The sequence below is a fragment of the Bubalus bubalis genome, chromosome 20 (genome assembly GCF_019923935.1).
Source record: "Bubalus bubalis isolate 160015118507 breed Murrah chromosome 20, NDDB_SH_1, whole genome shotgun sequence".
In the NCBI taxonomy this organism is placed as follows: domain Eukaryota; kingdom Metazoa; phylum Chordata; class Mammalia; order Artiodactyla; family Bovidae; genus Bubalus; species Bubalus bubalis.
In genome coordinates this window covers 8,748,063-8,771,253 of record NC_059176.1, presented here as the reverse complement: position 1 = coordinate 8,771,253, position 23,191 = coordinate 8,748,063, and the positions used below count along the sequence as shown (strand labels likewise).

The following is a 23,191-nucleotide window of genomic DNA, read 5'->3' as shown; positions in this document are numbered from 1 at the left end:
AATTTTATTTGTTAGTCAGTGTCTTTTTCGCTTACAGAATTATGAAAGAAAATGGGTAGAAACAAGTATTTCCTCACTGCTTAAGGTAGCAAATTACATTTCTAAGTTAAAAGCCATTTGTCATCAACCCTGGTTCAGGCCTCTGTGTCTCCTGTCTCCTAATTTGGTTCTACTCCCATTCACCCATATTACGTCTTCCCTTTGTAATTAGGGCGATGATAAATATTCAGCTGATTTCTCTCTCGCATTTAATATTTCAGTAACATTTTCAATGTCCTGGTTTTCTGTGATCCTGGAAGAATGCCATAAGCAAAATAATGTTGACTTTTTTTTTTCCTCTCTAAGAGCTGGTTTAGTGATTGCTGTTGGTCGTCTTCCCTCATACCTGTCTTTCCTGAACTCCTTTAAACCGCTGGAGCCCCTGTTCTGTATATTTCCATCTGTTTTACAATTTCACTTGCTAATATCCTTCTCATGGCACTACTTGTTTTACTTTTTATGTGTTAATTTTATCTCCCCAACTAGATTTTAAGGACCTTGTTTTAAAATTTGTTTTCTTTATGCCGCCCTTAAATTCCTGTTTCTTTCTTTTCAAAACTTTTTGGCCATAATTGCTTACCACCTTGTAACTTCCTGATGCACCTATTTCTGTTTCTCGTCTGTGCCTTCTAGCGCAGGCCTGTCTGTGATTTGCCTTCACCTGTGACAGGCAGCGCCATAGCTCTGTTCATTACTAATCTGCAGTTCTTTTATTCTCATAGAGCTTTGTAGAAGTCAAATGATTCATCAAATACAAACATGTGAAACGACTATCACCTCTTTCCAGTATTAAGATCAGAACTGTTTATGAACATTTGCCGTTTAAACATCAGGAGCTATTAAATACCATTTTTTTCAAAGAACAAGTACTATTCTTTGGGGGAAACTTCGTAATTAATTACCCAAAAAAGCAAGATGTAAAACTATAATACAGAGGTAATTTAATAAAATAGCTATATATAGAAAGAAAATATAGTATTTCCGGATTTTCTAAAGTGAATTGGTATTTTATCTTTAGAGAAAGAAAAAAATTATTTAAGAAATAAAGGAAAATTGATTTTTAATGTGAAATTAGACTTAATAATTTAATAGCATATCAAATCAAACAGTGGTCTCAGCTCCGGTTACACAGGATAATTACAATCTCCAAGTGCAGGGCTGGGTTATCGGTATATTTAGTAAAGTCTCCTCAAGAAATTCTGTTGTGCATCAAGGTTGAGAGCCGCTGGTGGGGTCTGGCGCCTAGAGCACCGTAGTTCTGAAGTCTTCAGTGGGATCCTGTGCTCATGCCCGTGCTTACCTTTGCCTGGTATCCTTTTATTCCCTGGGGGCACCAGGTACCCTGTGCTTCTGGTAGGGTTTCCGTCTCCGTGTGGAAGCCTGGTTGGAACATTTGATTGCGGCGCTCGCAGTGTTAAAGGGTGTGCACAAGAACTCCAAATACTAATCCACGCGTTTCTTACATTTGGTCTTGAAGTGAAGTAACAACTAACACATTTAAGACAGATGTTTAGGTATATGCTAGGTATAGTCTCCGGAGAAGGCGATGGCACCCCACTCCAGTACTCTTGCCTGGCAAATCCCATGGACGGAGAAGCCTGGTGGGCTACATAGTCCATGGGGTCACTAAGAGTCGGACACGACTGAGCGACTTCACTTTCACTTTTCACTTTCATGCTTTGGAGAAGGCGATGGCACCTCACTCCAGTACTCTTGCCTGGAAAATCCCATGGATGGAGGAGCCTGGTAGGCTGCAGTCCATGGGGTTGCTAAGGGTCAGACAGGACTGAGCGACTTCACTTTCACGCATTGGAGAAGGAAATGGCAACCCACTCCAGTGTTCTTGCCTGGAGAATCCCAGGGATGGGGGAGCCTGGTGGGCTGCCGTCTATGGGGTCACACAGAGTCAGACACGACTGAAGTGACTCAGCAGCAGCAGCAGCAGCAGGTATAGTCTCTGTCCTCCTCAGTGACCGAGTCTGGTTCACCCTAACTGACTTACGGGAGTGGTCCTGGACTCACGGTGCTAGGGCACCGGCGATGAAGACCTGAGAGGCACTCTCTGTATTTTATTTCAGGAAAGTAAACGTGCAGAGAGAAATGGTAAATTGGATAATGCAAGGAGGAAAACGTCTTTTTGTGTATTTTTTAAAAAAAATATTTATTTGCACGGGGTCTTAGTTGTGGCACTCACTCTCTTTTGGTGTGGCAGTCAAGTTTCTCTGTAGTCATGGTCCTGGGCTTAGTTGCCTGTCAGCATGTGGGATCTTAGTTCCCTGACCAGGGATTGAACCCATGAACCCTGCACTGCAAGGTGGATTCTTAACCACTGAACCACCAGGGAAGCCCCTCCTTCTGTGTCTCCTTGCTAACGGATTGTATAATGGACGCTTCATTCAGTCCCCTTTGTGCTCATGGCAGCGAGCTAGTAGCAGAGCTGGGGGCAGAGGCCAGGTTCTGGGATCTTACATTCTAACAGTTCTTTATGTTATAGTCTGTTTCCAGCATGTGCTAATAGATATCTGTAGTCTGAAGTTCTCTGGAAAGAAGTTGAAGACTGATGTTTAATTTCCCACACTGATGTTATGAGAAGTGACCTGAATTTTCAATTCATATATCATAATTTTTTGGTAGGAAGGAGAAACTTTATACAGCTTCATTTTTAAATGGCAGCCAGTTGCTTTTAGATGGTGCCGTTGAAATATATCACATTTTAATTTTTTTTCTGTTGTCATCTTCATTTTGACACTTAGAAGTCTTAAAGAAACGTTTAGTGATATTCTAGTTAAAATGTCAGTCCCAATTTCTTTTCTAAATCTTGGCTATTATAGAGTTGGCAAAGTATTTTAGATTTGAAGTATGTTAATAAAATTTTTAGTTATGAGTTAAGGTATTTTCTTCAACAGAAATAGCTAGCTTTGGCTGGAGTGCAATGCCAAGGAAGTAGGTCCTTTATTTTGTTATAATGGAATTTTATTGAATTAGAAAAAAGGATGAGATGAGATCAAAGAGTCTTTATTGTAATGGGACTTTCAATATAATAGTTTGATTTATATAGGTTGATTCTTATTATTATAAGTTTAATAAATTATTGCCTGAAGGAAAGCTTGAAAATTAAAGTTGATATGACATAGGTTGAAACTGAATAAATCAGAATTTTATACAGATGGTAATAAGCCAGGAATGTGTCTTAGGAAACTCCTTTCAAACCTGAGTTATAAGCTACTCTAAAAGTTAGCCTTTGGAGAGATACTTCCCAGAATTCCTCTCCTGAATTTCCATTTCTTACACTGAGTCTGTTACTCCTGCTGCAGGCCTGTTCTCAGCCACGGGCTCTAAGCATTCACAGGTGTCTGTCTAGCTCCCATTGCTGCAAGGAAAAGAACTACAGGTTATGGCAAAACTTAAGGTTGTGAGTCCATAACGTAGTGATTTGGCACACCTTAGTATACTGGTCAGTTTCTACTTCTTAATACATGGTATACAGCCCGTGTATACCAGTCTCATCCAAAGCTTGCCTGTAACAAATAAGGCTAGCTTATTTTCCGGTTCTGATCCCAGTGTTATGTATGTTGCTCTTTTGCTGTGGAATACTTACTCTTAGTGGCTACTGCCTGACTCTCCATATTGTCTAATCAATCTTCCTGCAAGTACTTTAACTAGGGATTTCTATTCTTCTGAATAACAGGAAATCTGAGATACTAAACTGTGTATTTAGACTAGTTTTGTTTAAACTTTAAAGAGCAAAATTAACCTCTCTGACAGTGAGAGTATCTTGAATAAAGAAAATGTGAACATATATTAAGTATTTGCATATTTGTGGAAATCTACATATTTCTTCAAATTCTCTCTCTGATAAGGTAGTAGACTTCTCTTACCGCTTCTTCTAATGCTCCACTGACCCTGAAACTCCAGTTACACAGACATTCTGACTGAAATAACTTTCTTCCTGAACTTCTCCAAAAGAAAACAGCCCTAAAATTAGTTTAGAAATATTAGCCTCCTTATTTGAAAATTTGATACTTTTCAAAATTTTTTAGACTGTTAATAATTAAGATAATATCAACATAAACTGTCAAACATTAAATACTGATCAGTTTTATTAGACAAAATTTACTATTTAGAAAGTTCACAAAATTATGTTTCCCACCATCCCAGATTTATTTAGCTAGGCAAAACTCCCAACACGCTGATGTTTCTTATTTTTCAAGTACTTTTTTATGAATATAAGCCTCTTCACAAATAGTTTTAACTGTTCATATCCCTTAAAATAAGAAATGAGTATAGTCCACTAACATTGGTGGAAAACAGTGTTTGTTGAGCCTCGTTTCCCTCTGAACTTTAAATAATCATTCGGGGAATAAATTGTAGGCTTCCCTCCTTGAAAATCATAGGAATGAAGACAAAGGATCTAGTCACCTGGACATGCTTGCTTGCTCTGGGGTTCCAGAACACTTGTCTTTGTGATAAGATTGGTTTCCTGCCAGTTTTGATGTTAGATATAACTGTAATGAGAAATTGGAAAGGAATGGGTTAAATCAGGTGTTGAAATTTTTGTTAAATCTCAGAAATAATCTTGTAGCCCCTTAGTGAAACAGTTAACATGGTTGCTGATCTTTGCTTAAGAGACAGTTTAATAATGGTGAAAATAAGGTTAAAAAGTTTTCTTAAATTTCTGCAACGATTAGGCTGTATATCTGATTTTGTATCGTTTACCACATGTAGAAATGAACCCTGAGAAATACAAGGCTTATGGACTCTTCTGAGACTATCTGAAACATATCCAAGCATTTTACTTAATCTCAAACATAGTTTATAAACTGAAATATCAAAATCATATTGTTGGAAGAGGGCTTCCTAGGTGGCTCAGATGGTAAAGAATCCGCCTACAGTGCAGGAAACCCAGGTTCGGTTCCTGGGTTGGGAAGATCCCCTGAAGAAGGGAATGGCTGCTCACTCTAGTATTCTTGTCTGGATAATTCCACGGACAAAGGAGCCTGTTGGGGGAACAGTCCATGGAGTCGCAAAGAGTTTGGAAAGAAAAATTGATTTATTAGTGTTTTTTGAAGGTTCATTGAAAATTACTCAGTAATTTTAACTACGGTGTGTACTAATGAACTCTTTTATTTTAAGGAACCCAGTGATAATGGACCTCTTTTTACTGAATTAAAGTTCTACCAGCGAGCTGCCAAACCAGAACAAAGTAAGAAATACAGTACACATGTGTTTGCACTTTTACGATGACCACTGGTTTTGTTTTTTGTTTTAAGCCAATATTAGCGCAGTATGGTTTTGTTATTTTTTACTTTACAGATTGTATTTATTGAGATTTGTGTGAAAGAATTTTGATCTCTTAATGGACTTGTTATGATAAGATTTAACTTATATTGATAATACAGAGTTAATAAATAATATATGATTTAGGACACGGTGTTAAAAACTGAGAGTTAGCCCTAACCCATGAGAATGGCTCAGGGATCTCCAAACCTTCTTTTGAGTGTTTTCCTAAGTTCTGGAGACCATGACTTGCAGGGTTGCCGTCACGAGGAAGTAGAACAGACCGCCAAGGAAGAGGGCAAGGTCTCTTCCCCCTCCCCTGACCCTGCCTGTCCTCCTGTCCCCTTCCCCTGTCCCATACCCTCTGAAGATCCAGGGAGTCTCCTTGTAGGCTGGTATTGGCTTTGGGAATCTCTCTAGAGGCTCTGTCTCTCCTCGAGCTTGATTTCCTGGCTGAGGACCTTTCGAATGAGGCAAAAATTAAGACTGTGGAAACAAGTAAACACTTAGGTAATTGGAGTTATTAACCTTAATGGCAGTACTGTGGTTTGACTTAAAAAAAAAATGTCTTTTGCAGGTTTTTCATTTTAAAGACAACATTTAGGGCAGGATAGCACAATTTTGTAGGTTAATAAAAATGTTTCAGTTGTAAAGTACTTTTCATTTATTGGCTATTATGTACTGTTCACTTATTTTTTGTGAATTAAGGTGGAATCTTACGCATTCTGTTCTTGAAGATATAAAAACCTGCTTATGTATAACAAAACTGAAATCACAAGCATGTGTTTTAACTTGTAGTTCAAAAATGGATCCGTACCCATAAACTGAAGTACCTGGGTGTCCCTAAGTATTGGGGGTCTGGTCTACATGACAAAAATGGAAAAAGGTAAAAACATGTGTATTTTGTTTTTCTCCTCCCATTTTGAGCATTTTTTGTTCAGTTTGATTAGTCAAGAATTATGTACTGAGCACCTACCTACAGTACTGCTTGGCCTTCACCTGGGTTGTGTGGAGTGTCTCCTGCCGAGATGAACACGGTGTTCTCTCTCGTCTGGGGGGCTTGTCCCAAGTGGTAGCAGCTGCCTGGAACCCAGCTGACGAGTAGGAACACAAAGCCGAATGTGCCTGCGTTTTTTTTTGTTTGTTTGTTTGTTTTCCCTTAATAATGAATAAGCAAAGAGAAAACTTCATGTTGCTTATGTCAAAGGGAGCCCTCGGGCTTCAACATGGCATTTCCTGTTAGAGACATCAGTATAATCTGCCCGCCTTGATGAGGTTTCAGTCTAGCTGATGAGAAAAGCAGAGTTGTTTGAAACAACCAGAGACCAGTTTAAGTGCCAAATTGTGGGATTCTGCCTCGTGTGTGTCTTAGGAATTCAGAGAGGAGAGGACATTGTTGGCAGAGTTGAGTTGGAGGAAACCTCCAATGCTTTTGATGCATAATTGACACTTTAAAAAATATTTGATTGAATGAATAGAGTGTCATTCAGCAGTGCTGGTAGCTGAGATTTGGAGAGTCGTTTTGGTTGGAACTGGGATGTACTGGTTAGGATGCTCTCAGCTGCAGGTAAAGATAAAACTGACTCAGCTCTCTTTAAGTCACCATCAGGTGCCCCGGTTCCTTTATTTTGGCTTTGTTCTCTGTTAATTCTCCATTGTGCAGTCTCACGGTGACTGCCCGTTTCTAGACTTCATATGCAGACGGTCCCCCACAGCAGAAAATAGGGTTGCTTCGCGTGAGTTTCAGTTTCCTGGCAGGGAAACCATTCTCAGGGGTCTTGTGCCCGGCGTTCCTCCATGTTTTCTTTGTTGGAGTTTTATCAGTGCTCATTCTTAAACCAGCCACTGGCAAGGGCAGGGTGGTCACGGCGATGAGACGGGGGAAAGGACAGAGAGCCTGAACCCAAGCGGGGCTCCTCTGGACAAGATGGAGATCAGAGGAGCTGCTGGTGGGCGGCCAGCGCTCTGCACTGGGAAGTTCTGATCCTGGAACCCAGGGAGCCCAGCAACTCCAGGGAATGGCCAGATAGTATTTTGTTATAGTTTTGTTGGGACAAGTTTCTGTAGTTTTCATGAAATTTTTTAGAGAAATAATATAGAGCAGACTAGACACAGACACTTGGTTTCAAATCTGTGCTTTGCCCCTTAAAATGTGTATGACTGGGTACGTTACTGCTTGTCTCCGTTACCACATCTGTGAAGCAGAGTAACACCTACCCACATAATAAAGAGTATTAAATGTAAAGCTGTTAGAATGTGTGCGTGTTAGCTTTACTCTCAAAGGGGTCTTTAATCCCTTAAATATTAAGAACTGCTGGTTTAGAAAAGCACTGTAGACAAAGAATAGCATCTCAAGCGGGGAGTGACCTGAACACAGGCAGAGTAGGCTTCTGGCCTTCGGGGTGGCCTCATGGCCATCTGTCTTGAACAAAGAAAGGGTGATTGCACACACATGAGAAAGAGAAGGAAATGACTTGGAGAAAGAGGCTGAGGCAGGTAATGAAGACACGGAAGAAAGGGCTGTGTGGAGCCTGTTTGCAGTAGGTGGCTGGAAGCTACTGCAGGTGCTTACGCAAGGAACAGACATGTTTGACGTACAGCTGACCCCCCCATTGACTCCTGGTGACCTTACCACTGAGCCCGTGTCTTCTGTGACGTAGAGTTGGCTGCAGATATCTTCTGAATGGGAAGGTACATCACCCGTAAGGTAATTATTTACTTTTTAGGTTGAAGCTCTTAAGAAATAATCATTTTAGTTCTTACAAAAGTAAAAAAAAAAAGTAAGACTCCTTCCCGCCCTCCTCCCCTGCCAGAAATCCTTACTTCCTCCTGTAACTCATCTGAAGTGATGTGAATACAGTGCTTAGCACAGTGTTAGGCTCGTAAAAATGTTGGCTGCTTTCGTTACTAAATCGTTTATGCTGATTTATAGATTCCCATTATTTGCATTGTTGTATTCAAGTCCCCAGGAAAGTATACACCAGTGGTTTTACTTTAGAGAAGTTACTTGGAAGTAGCTTTTCTTTTAGTGCTCAGTGGTAGAAATAATTTTGTGGAAGAACGTGGTAGATTTCTGTGCAGTAGACAGAATCTTGCTTCATTTGATGTGGGTAGTTCAGACATGGTGAGAAGAGGGAGGAATTGCTGAGAGTAGTGGTGGGGTGATCTGTGAATAAAGACAGAGCTCCACGTCCTGTGATGTGTTAATAGATCTCCAATAGAATTAAATTCTGTGTGCTTCAGCTCCCTTTCAGAGTGTCAGCAGAGGCTGTATTTTTGTTACCTACATGTTATTTTATAATAATTACACAATCATATCACTCATTTGTAAAAACAGACACATCCATGCGTCCTTGATTTCCTCCCTCAACCTCTCAAAACCTATTGTACAGAGGAAATCAGGAAGTCAGCATCAGTGTTCCCTCTTTATTATGTTTGAGGTCGGGGTACTGAAGGTCTTAGAAAAATGAAGACATTTTGCCACTGACTAATTACATGACTTTGGACAAATAATTTTGCCTCTATGAATGTTAATTCTTTTATTAAAAGATGTTTAGAAGGATCTCTAATTCTTTTCCAGTTCAAGAATAGGTAGAATCTTGGATTTTTTATTTGGCATATTGCCTTTTAACTGTTAGCTCTTCCTTTTTCCTATAGAATTGTCATACTGTATTTTTATCTTAGAAACCTAAAATATGTAAGATTTTTGTGTCCTACTTATGTTTATTTCTTTTGATATATTTAGTGTGGTGGTCAAAAATGTGAATTTACCACTTCCTAGAGGACAAATGACCAATGATCAGTTTTCTTCTGCTGTAAAATGGGGCTCCTGGGGGTGCCTGCCTTATCAGGGTGATGGGAGGTTTAAATGCACTGACATTAATACATCTAAAGTGCTTAGAATAGGGCCATTCTCATATTTCAGTAAATGCCAGCTGTTGTTGTTACAGTGATTATTAATCTTATTCCCATTAGAAAATAGCTTCATTTTGAGTGTTTGATACATCCTGGTTTTTTATTGATTTATCGAGTGGTTTAACTAGACAGCTCAGAATTTGGAAAACTATAAAGATAAAAATGGTTCCCAGAGCAAAAGATGAACCATGTGACTAGGTGATGCTTTTCAGTGCCCTGAAGTATACTGTATACACAGCATACAGAAACATCTGTATAGTTATTGAGTCATAGAGTTTGGGTGCTGGAAGAGACCTTAGAAAGCATGAGGCCCTACTGGCTTGTTTGACACCTATGCAGATTGGGGCCCAAACAAGAAATGTGACTTGGCCAAGGTGACAGAGTTGGTTTTGTGGCAAAACTGAAAATCTTTATGTTTTTCTGGTACATTTACTGTTCCCCAAATCTTGTCTGTCGAGTACTTAGTATACAATTCTTTTATACCATTTAAGTAGTTTTATTGCATTTAGCTTTTGTTATAGCATCTCTTGACAGTCTTGATTTTAACAGAATGTTAATACTGCTAAAATGTCCCTTAAAAATAGAGAACAGTCACAGACAGGAAGCTGATATCCAGAAGCATAAATTAACTTTAACTATGACAAAAATCAGTGATATCAGCCTTACTCAGATTATTTTATTATCTTTACTGTAAAGCGTCTGTTGTCTTCTCTCTGTGGGTGTTTTTTCCTTGCATTGAATGCTGTCTCACGTAACTTGTTGAGACCAGGAGGCCCCTAAGATAAGAGGCAAAACCAGTACAGCCCTTGCAGCTCTTGAGATTTTTCATTGGAAGAACTAATTTCAGATGTCTTTCTTTCCTTTCACTTTTTACTTTCTTACTAAACATTGCCTTGAAAAAAATTACTCTGAAAGGAGAGTACTCATGGCAAAGTAGGTTTTCCTGAGTTACATTCTGTTCATTGACTTTTCTTGTTTGTCTTTAGTTACAGATTTATGATAATAGATCGCTTTGGGAGTGACCTTCAGAAAATATATGAAGCAAATGCCAAAAGATTTTCTCGGAAAACTGTCTTGCAGCTAAGCTTAAGAATTGTATGTGAGCTACATTCTTCTCATTTTTAATCCAGTAAAGGCTAGTTGTGTTGACGCTTGGTCCTCTGCTGGTTGGTGTCAGGTACTGCATTAATTTATTGTATATGATGCTTTCATAGCTGGATATTCTGGAATATATTCATGAGCATGAGTATGTACACGGAGATATCAAGGCCTCAAATCTTCTTCTAAGCTACAAGAATCCTGACCAGGTAGTTTTATAACTTTAATTTCTACTGTTTAACCTGTTGTTTGAAAACAAATACAGTTGCTATGAACTTTTGAACCCATGCAGAAGTTTTACTTTTTGAAGTAGATATGGTAATAATAATATTTCTTCTTGACACTTTTATCTAGTTAACATTCTACATTTTTGATGCGATTTGTTGGCACTTTATCAAGTTGGCTATTTTGCCCTAAATAATATTCAGAAGAAGTACTTGTGATACAAAATGAATTTCAAATAGCTATTTGGGGGTGGAAGCTTAAAATTACATAGTGCACCAATGAATTATGTTTGCCTGTCTGCTTTGTCATTTTTTTTATTTCCTTTGTTCAAGAAATCCATCAAATGTAAGTGTTCTGTTACTTGGAAAATTTGGTCTTTAACATGTTGATTATTGAAATCAATTGGTTTACAGAAATATCTTAGCTGTCTAAATTTGTATAGGGTTTGGAATTGAAATATGCATTTTTTAAGCTTATTATATTCACTTTATAATTTTTACTTTTTAAGGAAAAGAGAAAAGCTGATGTTATTATACCTTTATTTGGGTCAATTTAGTTGGAGTTAGAGGGGTTTATAATTTTCCTGAAGCCGACTCCATGATTTTGGTAAAAGTCAGGTTTCAGTTCAGTTCAGTCGCTCAGTCGTGTCCAACTCTTTGCGACCCCATGACCCGCAGCACACCAGGCCTCCCTGTCCATCACCAGCTCCTAGAGTCCACCCAAACCCACGTCCATAGAGTTGGTGATGCCATCCAACCATCTCATCCTCTGTCGTCCCCTTCTCCTCCTGCCCCCAATCCCTCCCAGCATCAGGGTCTTTTCCAGTGAGTCAGCTCTTTGTATGAAGTGGTCAAAGTATTGGAGTTTCAGCTTCAACATCAGTCCTTCCAATGAACACCCCGGACTGATGTCCTTTAGGATGGACTGGTTGGATCTCCTTGCGGTGTAAGGGACTCTCAAGAGTCTTCTCCAGCACAGGTTTAGTTGAAGTCACAGTTGGGCCTCTGTGTTTGATCCGTTTTATGTGTATTCTCACTTCTTAACTTGAGCTTGTATAAGAAAGGGACACTTGGGCACTTTAGGTGTGTTGAGTCAATATACTGTACTTTTTTCTTCTTTGTCTTAGCCCTGACTTTGACTTCCTCTTGTTTAGCTTTCCCTTTCTCCTTTGGCTCCCCTTTCTTCTCCTGTCCTCCCCTTCCCTCTCTGTGTTATGGTGGCTGTAAGGAGCTATGTACGTACCACAGAAGAAAGTTGCTGGTTAGAGCAGGCCAATGGAGAAGTCCTAAAGGCAGCCACAGAATTTCCAGGCAACTTACTTTATTTGCATTTAGGTTAAAAATAAGCAAGCAAGCAAACAATACACAGCTAAGAACCTGAATGGTAAGGATTCCGTTAATTGAAGTAGACCAGACTTATGTAATAAACACAAATACAATTTCTTTTTACAGTTGACTAAAACATGCTGCCTTTTGTTCAGGTGGAAATATTTTCGCAGCTTGGCTATCCTTTGGGCATATGCTTTGGATGGGATAATTTTTTTAGTATTAGATGTATGTGCTCAATCCAGACCCATATTTTTACTTCACTTCCCTCCTGTGACCAGATGCATACATCTGCGAGACAGTTACCCGGAGTTGGAGATGTAATATGTGGCTCTGGGACAGAGGAAAGCCAAATTTATTAGCTTTGTATGCTAATCAGATGTACATGTACATTCCCATAGATATGTGTATACATTATATTAAAATTTAGTTTTAATTATGAAGACTTGACTTTAACATATAATATTTAAATGTACCTAAGAGCCTCATCTAAAAGTTCTTCAGGTCATCATTATAATCTTGAAAATATTTTTATGAAGTGAATCGATACTTGGTTATTCTATAAGTAAAGAGAGGAAAAGCGAACACACCACGTGTCAGCTGAGTTAGCACTTGCACTCAGCGTGTGGCAGTTGTATCGAGACAAGTATTGATGGTTTACTCTGCTCAGTTTTGTTTTCGATGCCATAAGAAAAAGTGTATGATTTATGATCCTTGCTCAAGTTGAGGAGACAAGATTATTACAAGTAAAGCACATACTTGCGTAAGTCAGTCAGGTGGTATTATCTGCACTGTAGCTACACGGTCATTTAATGTTTTTCTTTAAATAAAAGGTATTTCAGAATTAAGTACTTGATGTTGTTCGCGTGTTGGATCAAGCATGTGGGGTGTCATAGTGTGGCTTTGTGGGTGAATCTGCCCTCCAGTGACAGTATTCTGTTTCTGAGCTTTACAGGCTTTAATTTATCTTGGTGCTTGGACATTTATAGGTGTACTTGGTAGACTATGGCCTTGCTTATCGATACTGCCCAGAAGGGACTCATAAAGAATACAAAGAAGACCCCAAAAGATGTCATGATGGCACAGTTGAATTCACCAGCATCGACGCGCACAACGGTGTGGGTACGTCTGAGGCACCTGAACTGGAGCCACAGCACCAGTGCTTTCCGTTGAACCCCTGCGTGGCTCTTCATCCTGCACCAGTGGATAAGCAGGCGGATCAGAACTGAAGATGCAGGATAGGGCGGGGGAAGGAGAGAGAGCCTAAGCTCCTGCGTTTGAGGGACAGGGCACCTGTGTTCTCTCCGTCTTCCTCTCACCCTTCCGAGGTCGTGATGGGTCAGTGGCGAAGTAGTGCAGTCAGCTGCAGTGAGGCTTCTTTTGCTTTTCTTTAGCTTAATTGGAATGCTGGGGGCTTTCCTCCATAAAGGTTTGTGTTTTCTTATGCAGCTACAACTTTGTAACCAGTAGACTTACTTTGTCACCCATTCAGCTGGCCTGTTTCTTCAGCCATCGTTTCTTTTTTTTCTGCGTCCAACACTGTGGAGGAGCTAAAACCCCCTGTTCTCTGGGCCTCTTAATAGCTTGCAGCATTTTTAATATCTTCACATTTTCCAAGGGCACTGTTAAATGTGTCACTGCTTTATAATTTATTTCGTAGACTAGTAGTGTCAGTTTGAAACTGTAGAGTTTTGCCAATTTGGGTTATAAAGTAAATTATTAGTTGGAGATAAATGAGTTCTTTGATACTGCCCAGTATTCGGTGTTTTTTTTCAAAATGGAGTCAAGATTGTATGATGAAAAAGAAGACCATATGGTTGACTCTTTTTACCTTATTGCTTTAGATATACCTGAAATTCTGCCTTAAACATCGTTTCACTGTGCTGAATCTGCTTCTTTTGTTTCACAGCACCATCAAGACGCGGTGACTTGGAAATCCTTGGTTATTGCATGATCCAGTGGCTTAGTGGCCATCTGCCGTGGGAAGATAATTTGAAAGATCCTAACTACGTTAGAGATTCCAAAATTAGGTAAAGGAAAACTTACAGTAAATTATTTCGGGCAAAATGATGAGGCAGATGTTCGGTCAGAACTTCTTTACGAGGACTATGGCTTTAACTGACGCTAATGTAGAAATAAGAAAGGGCTTGTTTAACAGTAAGATTCCTTGGGTTTCTTTTTGTTGAATTTATTTTAGAAGAATGTTCGTAAGTGTATTTAGGATGTAGCACAGTGCTGCTTAATGTGCTGTTTACTGTTATTAAGTATTAATAACTTTCCATGGCATCAAGCATCAAACAATGACTCATTCTTTTAATTTTTAACAGATACAGAGAAAATATTGCGAGTTTGATGGACAAATGTTTTCCTGAGAAAAACAAGCCGGGTAAGCAAAGACTTCTTCAGTGTTCATAAGAATTTTGTTTTCTGAGAGGAGAAACCTCCTGAGGTCCATAGACTAACAACGCTTAATGTAAGAGCTTCGGTATTGTTAAGTGTAACCGTCTCACTGGGGCCTGCTCACGTGGGCCTTTCCACATGTGGGCCTTACTCACTTGTTATTCAGCGCTTTCAGTCAAGGAACCAAACTTCATTCAGTAATGCAGCTATTTTCTTAGTTGAGGCTCTGTTTTGTGCCTCAGACTCTCCTACGCACTAGGGATCAAAGTAAAAACTCCTGTCCTTGTGAAGCTCTAGTTGGGAAAGGTAGACAGTAAAGGAGTAAATTGCACAGTTTATTGCATGGTTAGTACTGTGGCAAAAATGACAAACACAGGAAATAGAATAGAAGGGATGGGGTGGGTTGTTACTGTAAATAGGGCGGCCTGGGACGGTCCTCCTGTGGACGTGCCATTTGAGCAGCTATGGGAAGGAGACAGGGAGTGAGCTCTGGGGAGGAACGTGTCCACGCGGAAGGGCATGAGTACCTGCTGATGCCTGCATCTAGGCCATCATGGGCTTTGGCTTTTACTTTGAGCAAGAGTGCATGAGGTGTGGAGGAAAGGAGGGATGTGAACTGTCTATCTTTAAGGGAAGTCTCTCCAGCTCCTGTCTTGAAGATCGACTGCTAAGGAGGCAAGGCCAGGTACAAACAGGAGCTAGTTGGAAGCCTCCCGCCATAATCCGAGCAAGGGAAGTAGCAGTGCAGGTGTGAGCAGTGGTCAGTCTGGATATATTTAGGTCTTTTCAAGCCTTTGCTCAGTTGTCTCCTTTTCAGGGAGGTCTACTGTGTGAGCTTAAGCTCTTTAAATTTGCAACCTGTCAACCACATCTGGAAATGGAATGTTACTGCTTTTTCAGATTTGCTCCCTGTTGCCTTCTCCCAGTCACCAGCCTTTCCCTCTGGCCTAATGAATCACTAGCACAACTTCCAACATCAAGGACTTTATTGAGGAATAATTGACAAATATAATTCTATAATGTGATGATTTGCTATGTAGGCATACCTCATTTTATAGCGATTCACTTTATTGCACTTTGAAGATGTGTTGTTTTTCCTACTAGTTGAAGGTTTGTGGCAGCCTGTGTCGAGTAAATCTGCTGGTGCTGATTTTTCCAACAGCATTTGCTCACTTCCTGTCTGTGTCAAGCATTGTGGTAACTCCCACAATATTTTAAGCTTTTTCATTATTATTATACTTATGGTGATTTGTGATCAATGATATTATTATTGCAAAAAATTATGACTCACTGAAAGCTCGGATAATGGTGGACACTTTTTAGCAATAAAGTGTTTTTTTAATTAAGGTATGCACGTTTTTTTAGACATTGTGTTATTTCACACATAATAGACTACAGTATAGCATAGACATCACTTTTCAATGCACTGGGAAACCAGAAAAGGTGACTTGCTTTATTGTGACACTTGCTTTATTGCGGCGGTCTGGCGCTAACCCGCGGTGTCTTCCGAGACCTGCCTGTACATGCAGACTGGAGAACGATGAACAGGATTTAGCACCGCTATCGCCTCGCATAGTTCACAGTGTTAACAGCGGCCTTTCTTGAAAAGACCAGCCTTGCTCTGTGATGGCACCTTTGTGTTCAATCATGTGCGAATCTGTGAGTCTGTTTCTGGGCTCTTTCATAGTAGTTGTTTTTTTTTTCTGTTCTTGGGGCACACTGTCTTAATTACTATAGCTTTCTCTGATAGTTTAAGTCCTCTGGCACATTTTCTTCTTTAAACTTGACTTTGCTGTTTTGCATGATCCTTTGTATATTTGTACATTTTAGAATCACCTTGTCAGTGCCACACATGTCCTCTCCCTCTGCAATGTGCTGAAATTTTGAGTGGGATCGCAGGGACTCTGTGGACTAATTGGGGAGCATTGGCATCTTTATATAATTGATACTTTATGGCTTTCATTTAATTTGGTGTCAGTTTCTCTGACCTGTGTTTTATAGTTTTCATTTGGAAAAAATCTTGCCCATCTTTCATTATATTTGTTTGTAGGTATTTGATGCTTTTTGATGCTATTGTATATGATATGTTTTTATTACTTTTCTAAATGCTTGTTGCTAGTGTATAGAAAGATTTTTAAATACTTTATATCCTATGATCTTGTTAACTTTACATATTGGTTAGAAGTTTTTTTATAGATTTCTTAGGCTTTTCTACGTGCACTCATGTTGTGAATAAACCATTTTGCATCATTCCACTCAGTGCTGTCTGTTTCTTTTCTTGCCTTACTGCACCGGCTAAAAACTGCAGGACTTTCAGGCAGCATGGAAACGGTACAGATGGGCTTCCTTGCTGTTTTCTTCTCTCAGAAGGGAAGTCCAGTATTTTACCACACTTGGTGACGTTTGCTTTTGGTTTTCTGTAGATCCCCTTTATCAGATTAAGAAAGTTGAAAGGAAGGATTTTTGTTTCTTTTTTCTCACATACTTAAGTATTTAGAATCATGCTTGACATGTGGTGGGTACTTAAAATGTCTGAATGAATGAATGAATGAATGCGTGTGTAGCACTGACATAATGTCTTGATTTATTGGATGTGGGAGGAGGATATGAGGAACTGGGAGAATGGGATTTTCTATAATTCAGACAGAAAAAACACAGGGTGAGCAGGTTTTAGGGGTTGGTCAGGATTTTGGATTTGGTTGGCATGTGAGATGCTGGTTACACAGCCAGTATATGAGTCAGTGGAAGTCAGTGGGTATACAAGTCTGGAGGTCAGTGGAAAGGCTGGACTGGGCATATACATGTATGAGTCATTAACCCAAAGATGGATTTTTAGATGGGTGTTGAGAGGTGCTGATCTTGACTAGTAAGATTTCTTTTTATGGGTTTGGTTCTGCCTCAGTGTCCAGTAGACCTTTTATCATTCACAAGTTGGTTTTTCTCTTTTATGGGACAATCAGGGCTTCCTTGTGTTTCTTTTTTTCAACCTGATTTTCATGTTTTATTTTTCATTTACCCAAAAAATGCAGCTGTCTTCTCTAGAACTAATGGTTTCTGTGGCAAAAAAAAAATTCTGGCTATGATATTTATTGTACTTAAGCACATTTTACTTCATAATATTTATTTTAGGTCCTTTTAAAAAGTAGCTTTAAAATTATATTAGTAATTGTTTTTATATATATTTACATGTTAAGCTTGTCTTCTTTCTTACTGTCAGAATTAAAAGATGTTTTTTGTGTTGTATCTAAAAATACATTTTTTTATTTGACTTATCTGACAATTCCTGAATTCAGAAGCATACTTTCAATGAAGACGTGATAGAAAGACATATTTAACAAGCTATATATTTGCATTCTAATGTTACTATAATTGTGGATCATTTTCTTAGAAGAGGTAAGTATGTTGTATTTATGATAAAAACTACAAAATAATTGTGTTATTCTTTTAGATGAAATTGCTAAGTACATGGAAACAGTGAAACTACTGGATTATGTCGAAAAACCTCTTTATCAAAAGTTACGAGATATTCTTTTGCAAGGACTGAAAGCTATAGGAAGTAAGGATGATGGAAAGCTGGACCTCACTGTTGTGGAGAATGGAAGTTTGAAAGCAAAACCAGTGGCAAAAGTGAGTTTTGTTATTGAATTTTCCTTTGGGTTTCCTGTGACTGTTTGCAACAAATATAGGCAAGTAAATCAGTAGCTCAGTAAAGAAAATAGCAGATTGCTCTGCAGTTAAATATTTATCATCATTACATAAAAGCAAACCTTTGTGATATGGAAAAATACATAGAGGGTTTTAGAAAAATGAGTATGTGTTTCTTATGTCCGGTAGCAAGTTAAGAAATTCCCTGAACAAGTCTAACTTGGGTTACTAATATCTGGCAGAGGAATTTGGGTGGGGCGCTCAATTCACATACTGTGTGTCCTTTTCTCGCATGTCGCCCCTTTCGGTTGATCCCGTGTTTCACTTTTTCCTTGTTCATTGGTGTGGTCCAAGTATTTGCCATTTGAAAATTGGTTTTGAAAAATTATCATTTGAAAATTGCATTTGAAAGTTTCCTTATTTGTTGGTGTGGTATATTTCCCATTTAAACATTATTTTGCTCTTTACAGAAATGTCACTTCATAAAGCTGTGTATCTGTATATAAGAAGATTAATTTTTTGGAAAGATGTTAAATAATAAACCTATGGTAGAAGTATTGTACAGATTTGTAGATAACCCCTGGTATCACTTTAAAATTCAGATTTTAAGGTATGCATTATCTTACTGGTTATTTTTAATAATTATTGATTAACTTTTTCCTTCTTTAATCTGAAATTGTGTTAGTTACTTTTATATGAAAAAGGAAGACTACTTTTAGAAGAAAAATATGTTTTTACATTATTGACTTTTAATTGTCATTAACTCTGTAAATTCCAGTAGACTTTTTGAAAGTCTCATGTTCCAAACTATGAGATAAAGAGTTAAAAACAGATTTTCTCCCTTTAAAATAAGCAGCATATTAAAAGTTTTTCATAATTTTTTTAATTTACAGAGGAGATAGGAATTTTGAAATTGGATCATTAATTTGACTTTTTTTGGCTAATAGTAGATTTCTTTATAATTTCATCACAGAATCTGAAATTATACATATGCATCTATATATACATCTTCTTGCTTTCATAAGTTTTGTCTCAACTGTACCTTATTCCATTTTTGTGGTCAACAACCATGAGGAAAAACATATCCAGTTTTATGTGAAGAGGATAAATTGAAGGCTGAGTAGAATTCTTCAGGAAGGTGGTAAACTTAGAATTTGCATATATGTATAAACATACAGCTCACATCTTGCTTAGGACAGATTTTTGTGCATTAATATTTATAGCTGGCTTCTGTAGTGTTTTGCTCTAAAATTTTGCTGATTGAAAAATAAAGATCTCTGTAGTCCTGAGAACTTGTCCAGTGCCATCTCCCTTCCCTGTGCAAATCACTGTTGTTTGTAACTACATGCTGGAGAAAATTTTGTTTCCCCAGGTTGGCTGACTTTACAGCTGAATAGGTCAGTCTGCTGCAGAGCTAACATCTGTGACCTTATAATTCTCTTGTGTCCTTGGATAGTTCAGAAAGCTGGAAATTTCTTGTTAGATCATCCCCTACATGTATAAAGCTTCATTTAGGGGAAGAATGTGAATAAAAAGCTGAACTGTTAGGTTTCCTTCATTGGTTTGCTGCCCTTTTTTTCCCCCCACCTCAAAACTGGCACAAGACTGTTTTTGTATTGAAAAGAAATTAATCAAAGTTAAGATTAGGTAAGATCCTGAAGCTTCTTGTTCGGCATTTAACTGTAGATTAATTGTTGATTTTGTTAGCCTTTTGTTTTTTATTTGTAAAGTGAAAGAGTTAGTTTTTGTTTTTAAGCATCAGAACACTTTCTTCAAATAAATTGTAAATATACCACATCTAAAACAGATAAAAGCAGAGCTTCATCCAACTTTTGAGTCTGAGGACTTCCAACAAGAGAAAGCTTTCTTTTCTGAGAAATTAGTATATTCCATCTCTTTTTTAGGAACATGTATTGAAATTCCTCTTTTTTTTTTTTTTTTTTGCTCTGGTTCTCAGAATTTCAGAGCTGAGTATAATGCTTCGTCATAGAAACTGTATTAATCCTTATAATTGCATATTTATTCTTTATTCTTTTCGTTTGTCATAATTTTTTAAAAAACTTAAAGTGTACATTCTTTGTACTGACGACACTCAAATCTCTGACAGAGAAGGCAGTGGCAGCCCACTCCAGTATTCTTGGCTGGAGAATCCCAGGGACGGGGGAGCCTGGTGGGCTGCCATCTATGGGGTTGCACAGAGTCGGACATGACTGAAGCGACTTAGCAGCAGCAGCAAATCTCTGAAAGAGATGAGTTTAATCAATTCAATGTATATTTCTCTTTATATTCCTAAGAGATAAGAGTGTTTTTTTTTTTTTTAAACCTATAAGAATTGGTCAGCAGTGAAATGAAGCAAGGCCTCTATCTAGTATTTTACAGCCATGCTTGATTGTGGTACAGTAAATTTGGAAAGTGTAGTGAAATATGAATGCATCCACTTGTAACTGTTTTTGGTCTCAGTAACCTAAGGGTATTATTTAAAGCACAGAATTTTGATTTGACATAAAGCTGAAGTAGAAAGATACTAAGTGTTAGTTTCTCCTTAAAAAATACTGCAGCCAAAGATTTCAAGTGTTGATTAGAACTGGGCACTTAGAATCTGTGGGTATAGTTGCAACAGTTACTGGATTCACTGTGTACTCTTAAATCACCTTTCAGCAATTATGTGTAAGGTCTAATTTATGTACCTGATCTGGGCTAGGTCCCCGGGGCTACAGGGATCAATAACATGTAGTTCTGTCCTTAAAGAATTTCTCCCTGTCCCATCTGGGTTAAGAACAGCTTAATTTACTGGAAAGAACTCAGCAAGTTAAAAGACATTAATACCTCCATTAGCTATTTTTTTTATAAGGTTTTGATTAAGTTGCTTGCCCAAGCCAACAAAAAGAGCTGTTCATTAGAATCTCTTGGGTCTCATCCCTGGAGATCTGCTGACTAGGTCTAGAGCATGGGCCTGCAATTTTTTATTTTCAAGCAGTATATATTGTTGCTCCCTATAAGTGATGTCCAAGTACCCTTTTTTTCTACTTTCCAATTTTTTGTTTTTCTAAGTTATGTGATGCTAGTCTACCTTTCCATAGTTCCTCTGAAAAATCATTAACCATTGTTAAATAAATAATAAATAAATTCCTGCTGGCGCTCAGCCTGCAACATGGTACAGAGGACTGAACAAGAGCAAAGAAAGGTCTTCCAGCTCCCATCAGTGGCCTGCAGCTGCTCTGGTGGACAACTTGTGTCTCTTGGATGTGATCACACCTCAGCATCATTAAATTTACACCATGTAGCCCATAATTGAAGTCAGATTGCTCCAAATATACCGTCTAAATTTGGTGAAGGTCTGTCTAGCTGTTTTTGTATGATAGAATAGCAGAAACTGTATTTTAATTATTGGCACCCCACTCCAAGTACTCTTGCCTAGAAAATCCCATGGACAGAGGAGCCTGGTAGGCTGCAGACCATGGGGTCGCAAAGAGTCAGATAGGACTGAGCGATTCCCTTTCATGCATTGGAGAAGGAAATGGCAACCCACTCCAGTGTTCTTGCCTGGAGAATCCCAGGGATGGGGGAGCCTGGCGGGCCGCCGTCTATGGGGTCGCACAGAGTCGGACACAACTGAAGCGCCTTAGCAGCAGCAGCAGCAGATTGTTGCAGTTGATACATTTCTTTGTTTTTTAATGGTAGTTTGCTCTTAAATCTATATCTAAGTGGATTTGGTGTTTACTAAGAATTCCTTTCCCTATAAATCCCATTCAGTTCAGTTCAGTCACTCAGTCGTGTCCAACTCTTTGCAACCCCATGGACGGCAGCACGCCAGACTTCCCTGTCCATCACCAACTCCCGGAGCTTGCTCAAACTCAAGTCCATTAAGTCGGTGATGCCATCCAACCATCTCATCCTCTGTTGTCCCCTTCTCCTCATGCCTTCAATCTTTTCCAGCATCAGGGTCTTTTCTAAGGAGTCAGTTCTTCACATCAGGTGGCCAGAGTATTGGAGCTTCGCCTTTAGCATCAGTCCTTCCAATGAATATTCAGGACTGATTTCCTTTAGGATTGACTGATTTCATCTCCAACACCACAGTTCAAAAGCATCAATTCTTGCATGCTTAGCTTGCTTTATAGTCCAACTCTCACATCCATACATGACTACTGGAAAAACCATAGCCTTGACTAGATGGACCTTTGTCAGCAAAGTAATGTCTCTGCTTTTTAATATGCTGTCTAGGTTTGTTCTGATAGCTTTTCTTCCAAGGAGCAAGTGTCTTTTCTTTTCTTGGCTGCAGTCACCATCTGCCGTGATTTGGGAGCCCAGGAAAATAAATTCTTTCACTGTTTGCATTGTTTCCCCATTTATTTGCCATGAAGTGGTGGGACCGGATGCCATGATCTTAGTTTTCTAAATGTTGAGTTTTAAGCCAACTTTTTCACTCTTCTCTTTCATTTTCATCAGGAGGCTCCTTAGTTCTTCTTCACTTTCTGCCATAAGGGTGGTATCATCTGCATATCTGGGGTTATTGATATTTCTTCTGGCAGTCTTGATTCCAGCTTGTGCTTCATCCAGTCCAGCATTTCTCATGATGTACTCTGCTTATAAGTTAAATAAGCAGGGTGACAATATACAGCCTTGACATACTCCTTTCCTGATTTGGAACCAGTCTGTTGTTCCATGTCTAGTTCTAACTGTTGCTTCTTGACCTGCATACAGATTTCTCAGGAGGCAGGTCAGGTGTTCCCATCTCTTTAAGAATTTTCCATAGTTTCTTGTGATCCACACAGTCAAAGGCTTTAGCATAGTCAATGAAGCAGAAGTAGATATTCTGCTGGAATTCTCTTGCTTTTTCGATGATCCAACGGATGTTGGCAGTTTGATCTCTGTTTCCTCTGCCTTTTGTAAATCTAGCTTTCACATCTGAAAGTTCTCAGTTCATGTACTGTTGAAGCCTAGCTTGGAGAATTTTGAGCATTACTTTGCTGGCATGTGAAATGAGTGCATTTGTGCAGTAGTTTGAACATTTATTGGTATTGCCTTTCTTTGGGATTGAAATGAAAACTGACCTTTTCCAGTCCTGTGGCCCCTGCTGAGTTGTCCAAATTTGCTGGGATATTGTGTGCAGCACTTTCACAGCATCATCTTTTAGAATTTGAAATAGCTCAGCTGGAATTCCATCACCTCCCGTAGCTTTGTTCATAGTGATGTTTTCTAAGGCCCACTTGACTCTGCACTCCAAGATGTCTGTCTGGCTCTAGATGAGTGATCACACTGTCATGGTT

The 23,191-nt window shown here is 38.9% G+C and overlaps 1 protein-coding gene across 5 annotated transcripts in view; it reads left to right on the top strand.

Moving 5' to 3' along the window:
- Positions 1 to 23,191, top strand: part of VRK1 (VRK serine/threonine kinase 1) — an 80,959-nt gene that overhangs the window by 42,441 nt on the left and 15,327 nt on the right. For all 5 annotated transcript variants that reach the window (XM_045163836.1, XM_045163835.1, XM_045163838.1 and 2 more), the window contains 8 exons: positions 5,173 to 5,242; positions 6,115 to 6,202; positions 10,218 to 10,326; positions 10,446 to 10,538; positions 12,869 to 13,001; positions 13,789 to 13,909; positions 14,207 to 14,265; positions 17,728 to 17,906. In XM_045163836.1, coding sequence (XP_045019771.1) covers positions 5,173 to 5,242; positions 6,115 to 6,202; positions 10,218 to 10,326; positions 10,446 to 10,538; positions 12,869 to 13,001; positions 13,789 to 13,909; positions 14,207 to 14,265; positions 17,728 to 17,906 — 852 coding nt within the window. The remainder of the gene's footprint in view (positions 1 to 5,172; positions 5,243 to 6,114; positions 6,203 to 10,217; positions 10,327 to 10,445; positions 10,539 to 12,868; positions 13,002 to 13,788; positions 13,910 to 14,206; positions 14,266 to 17,727; positions 17,907 to 23,191) is intronic.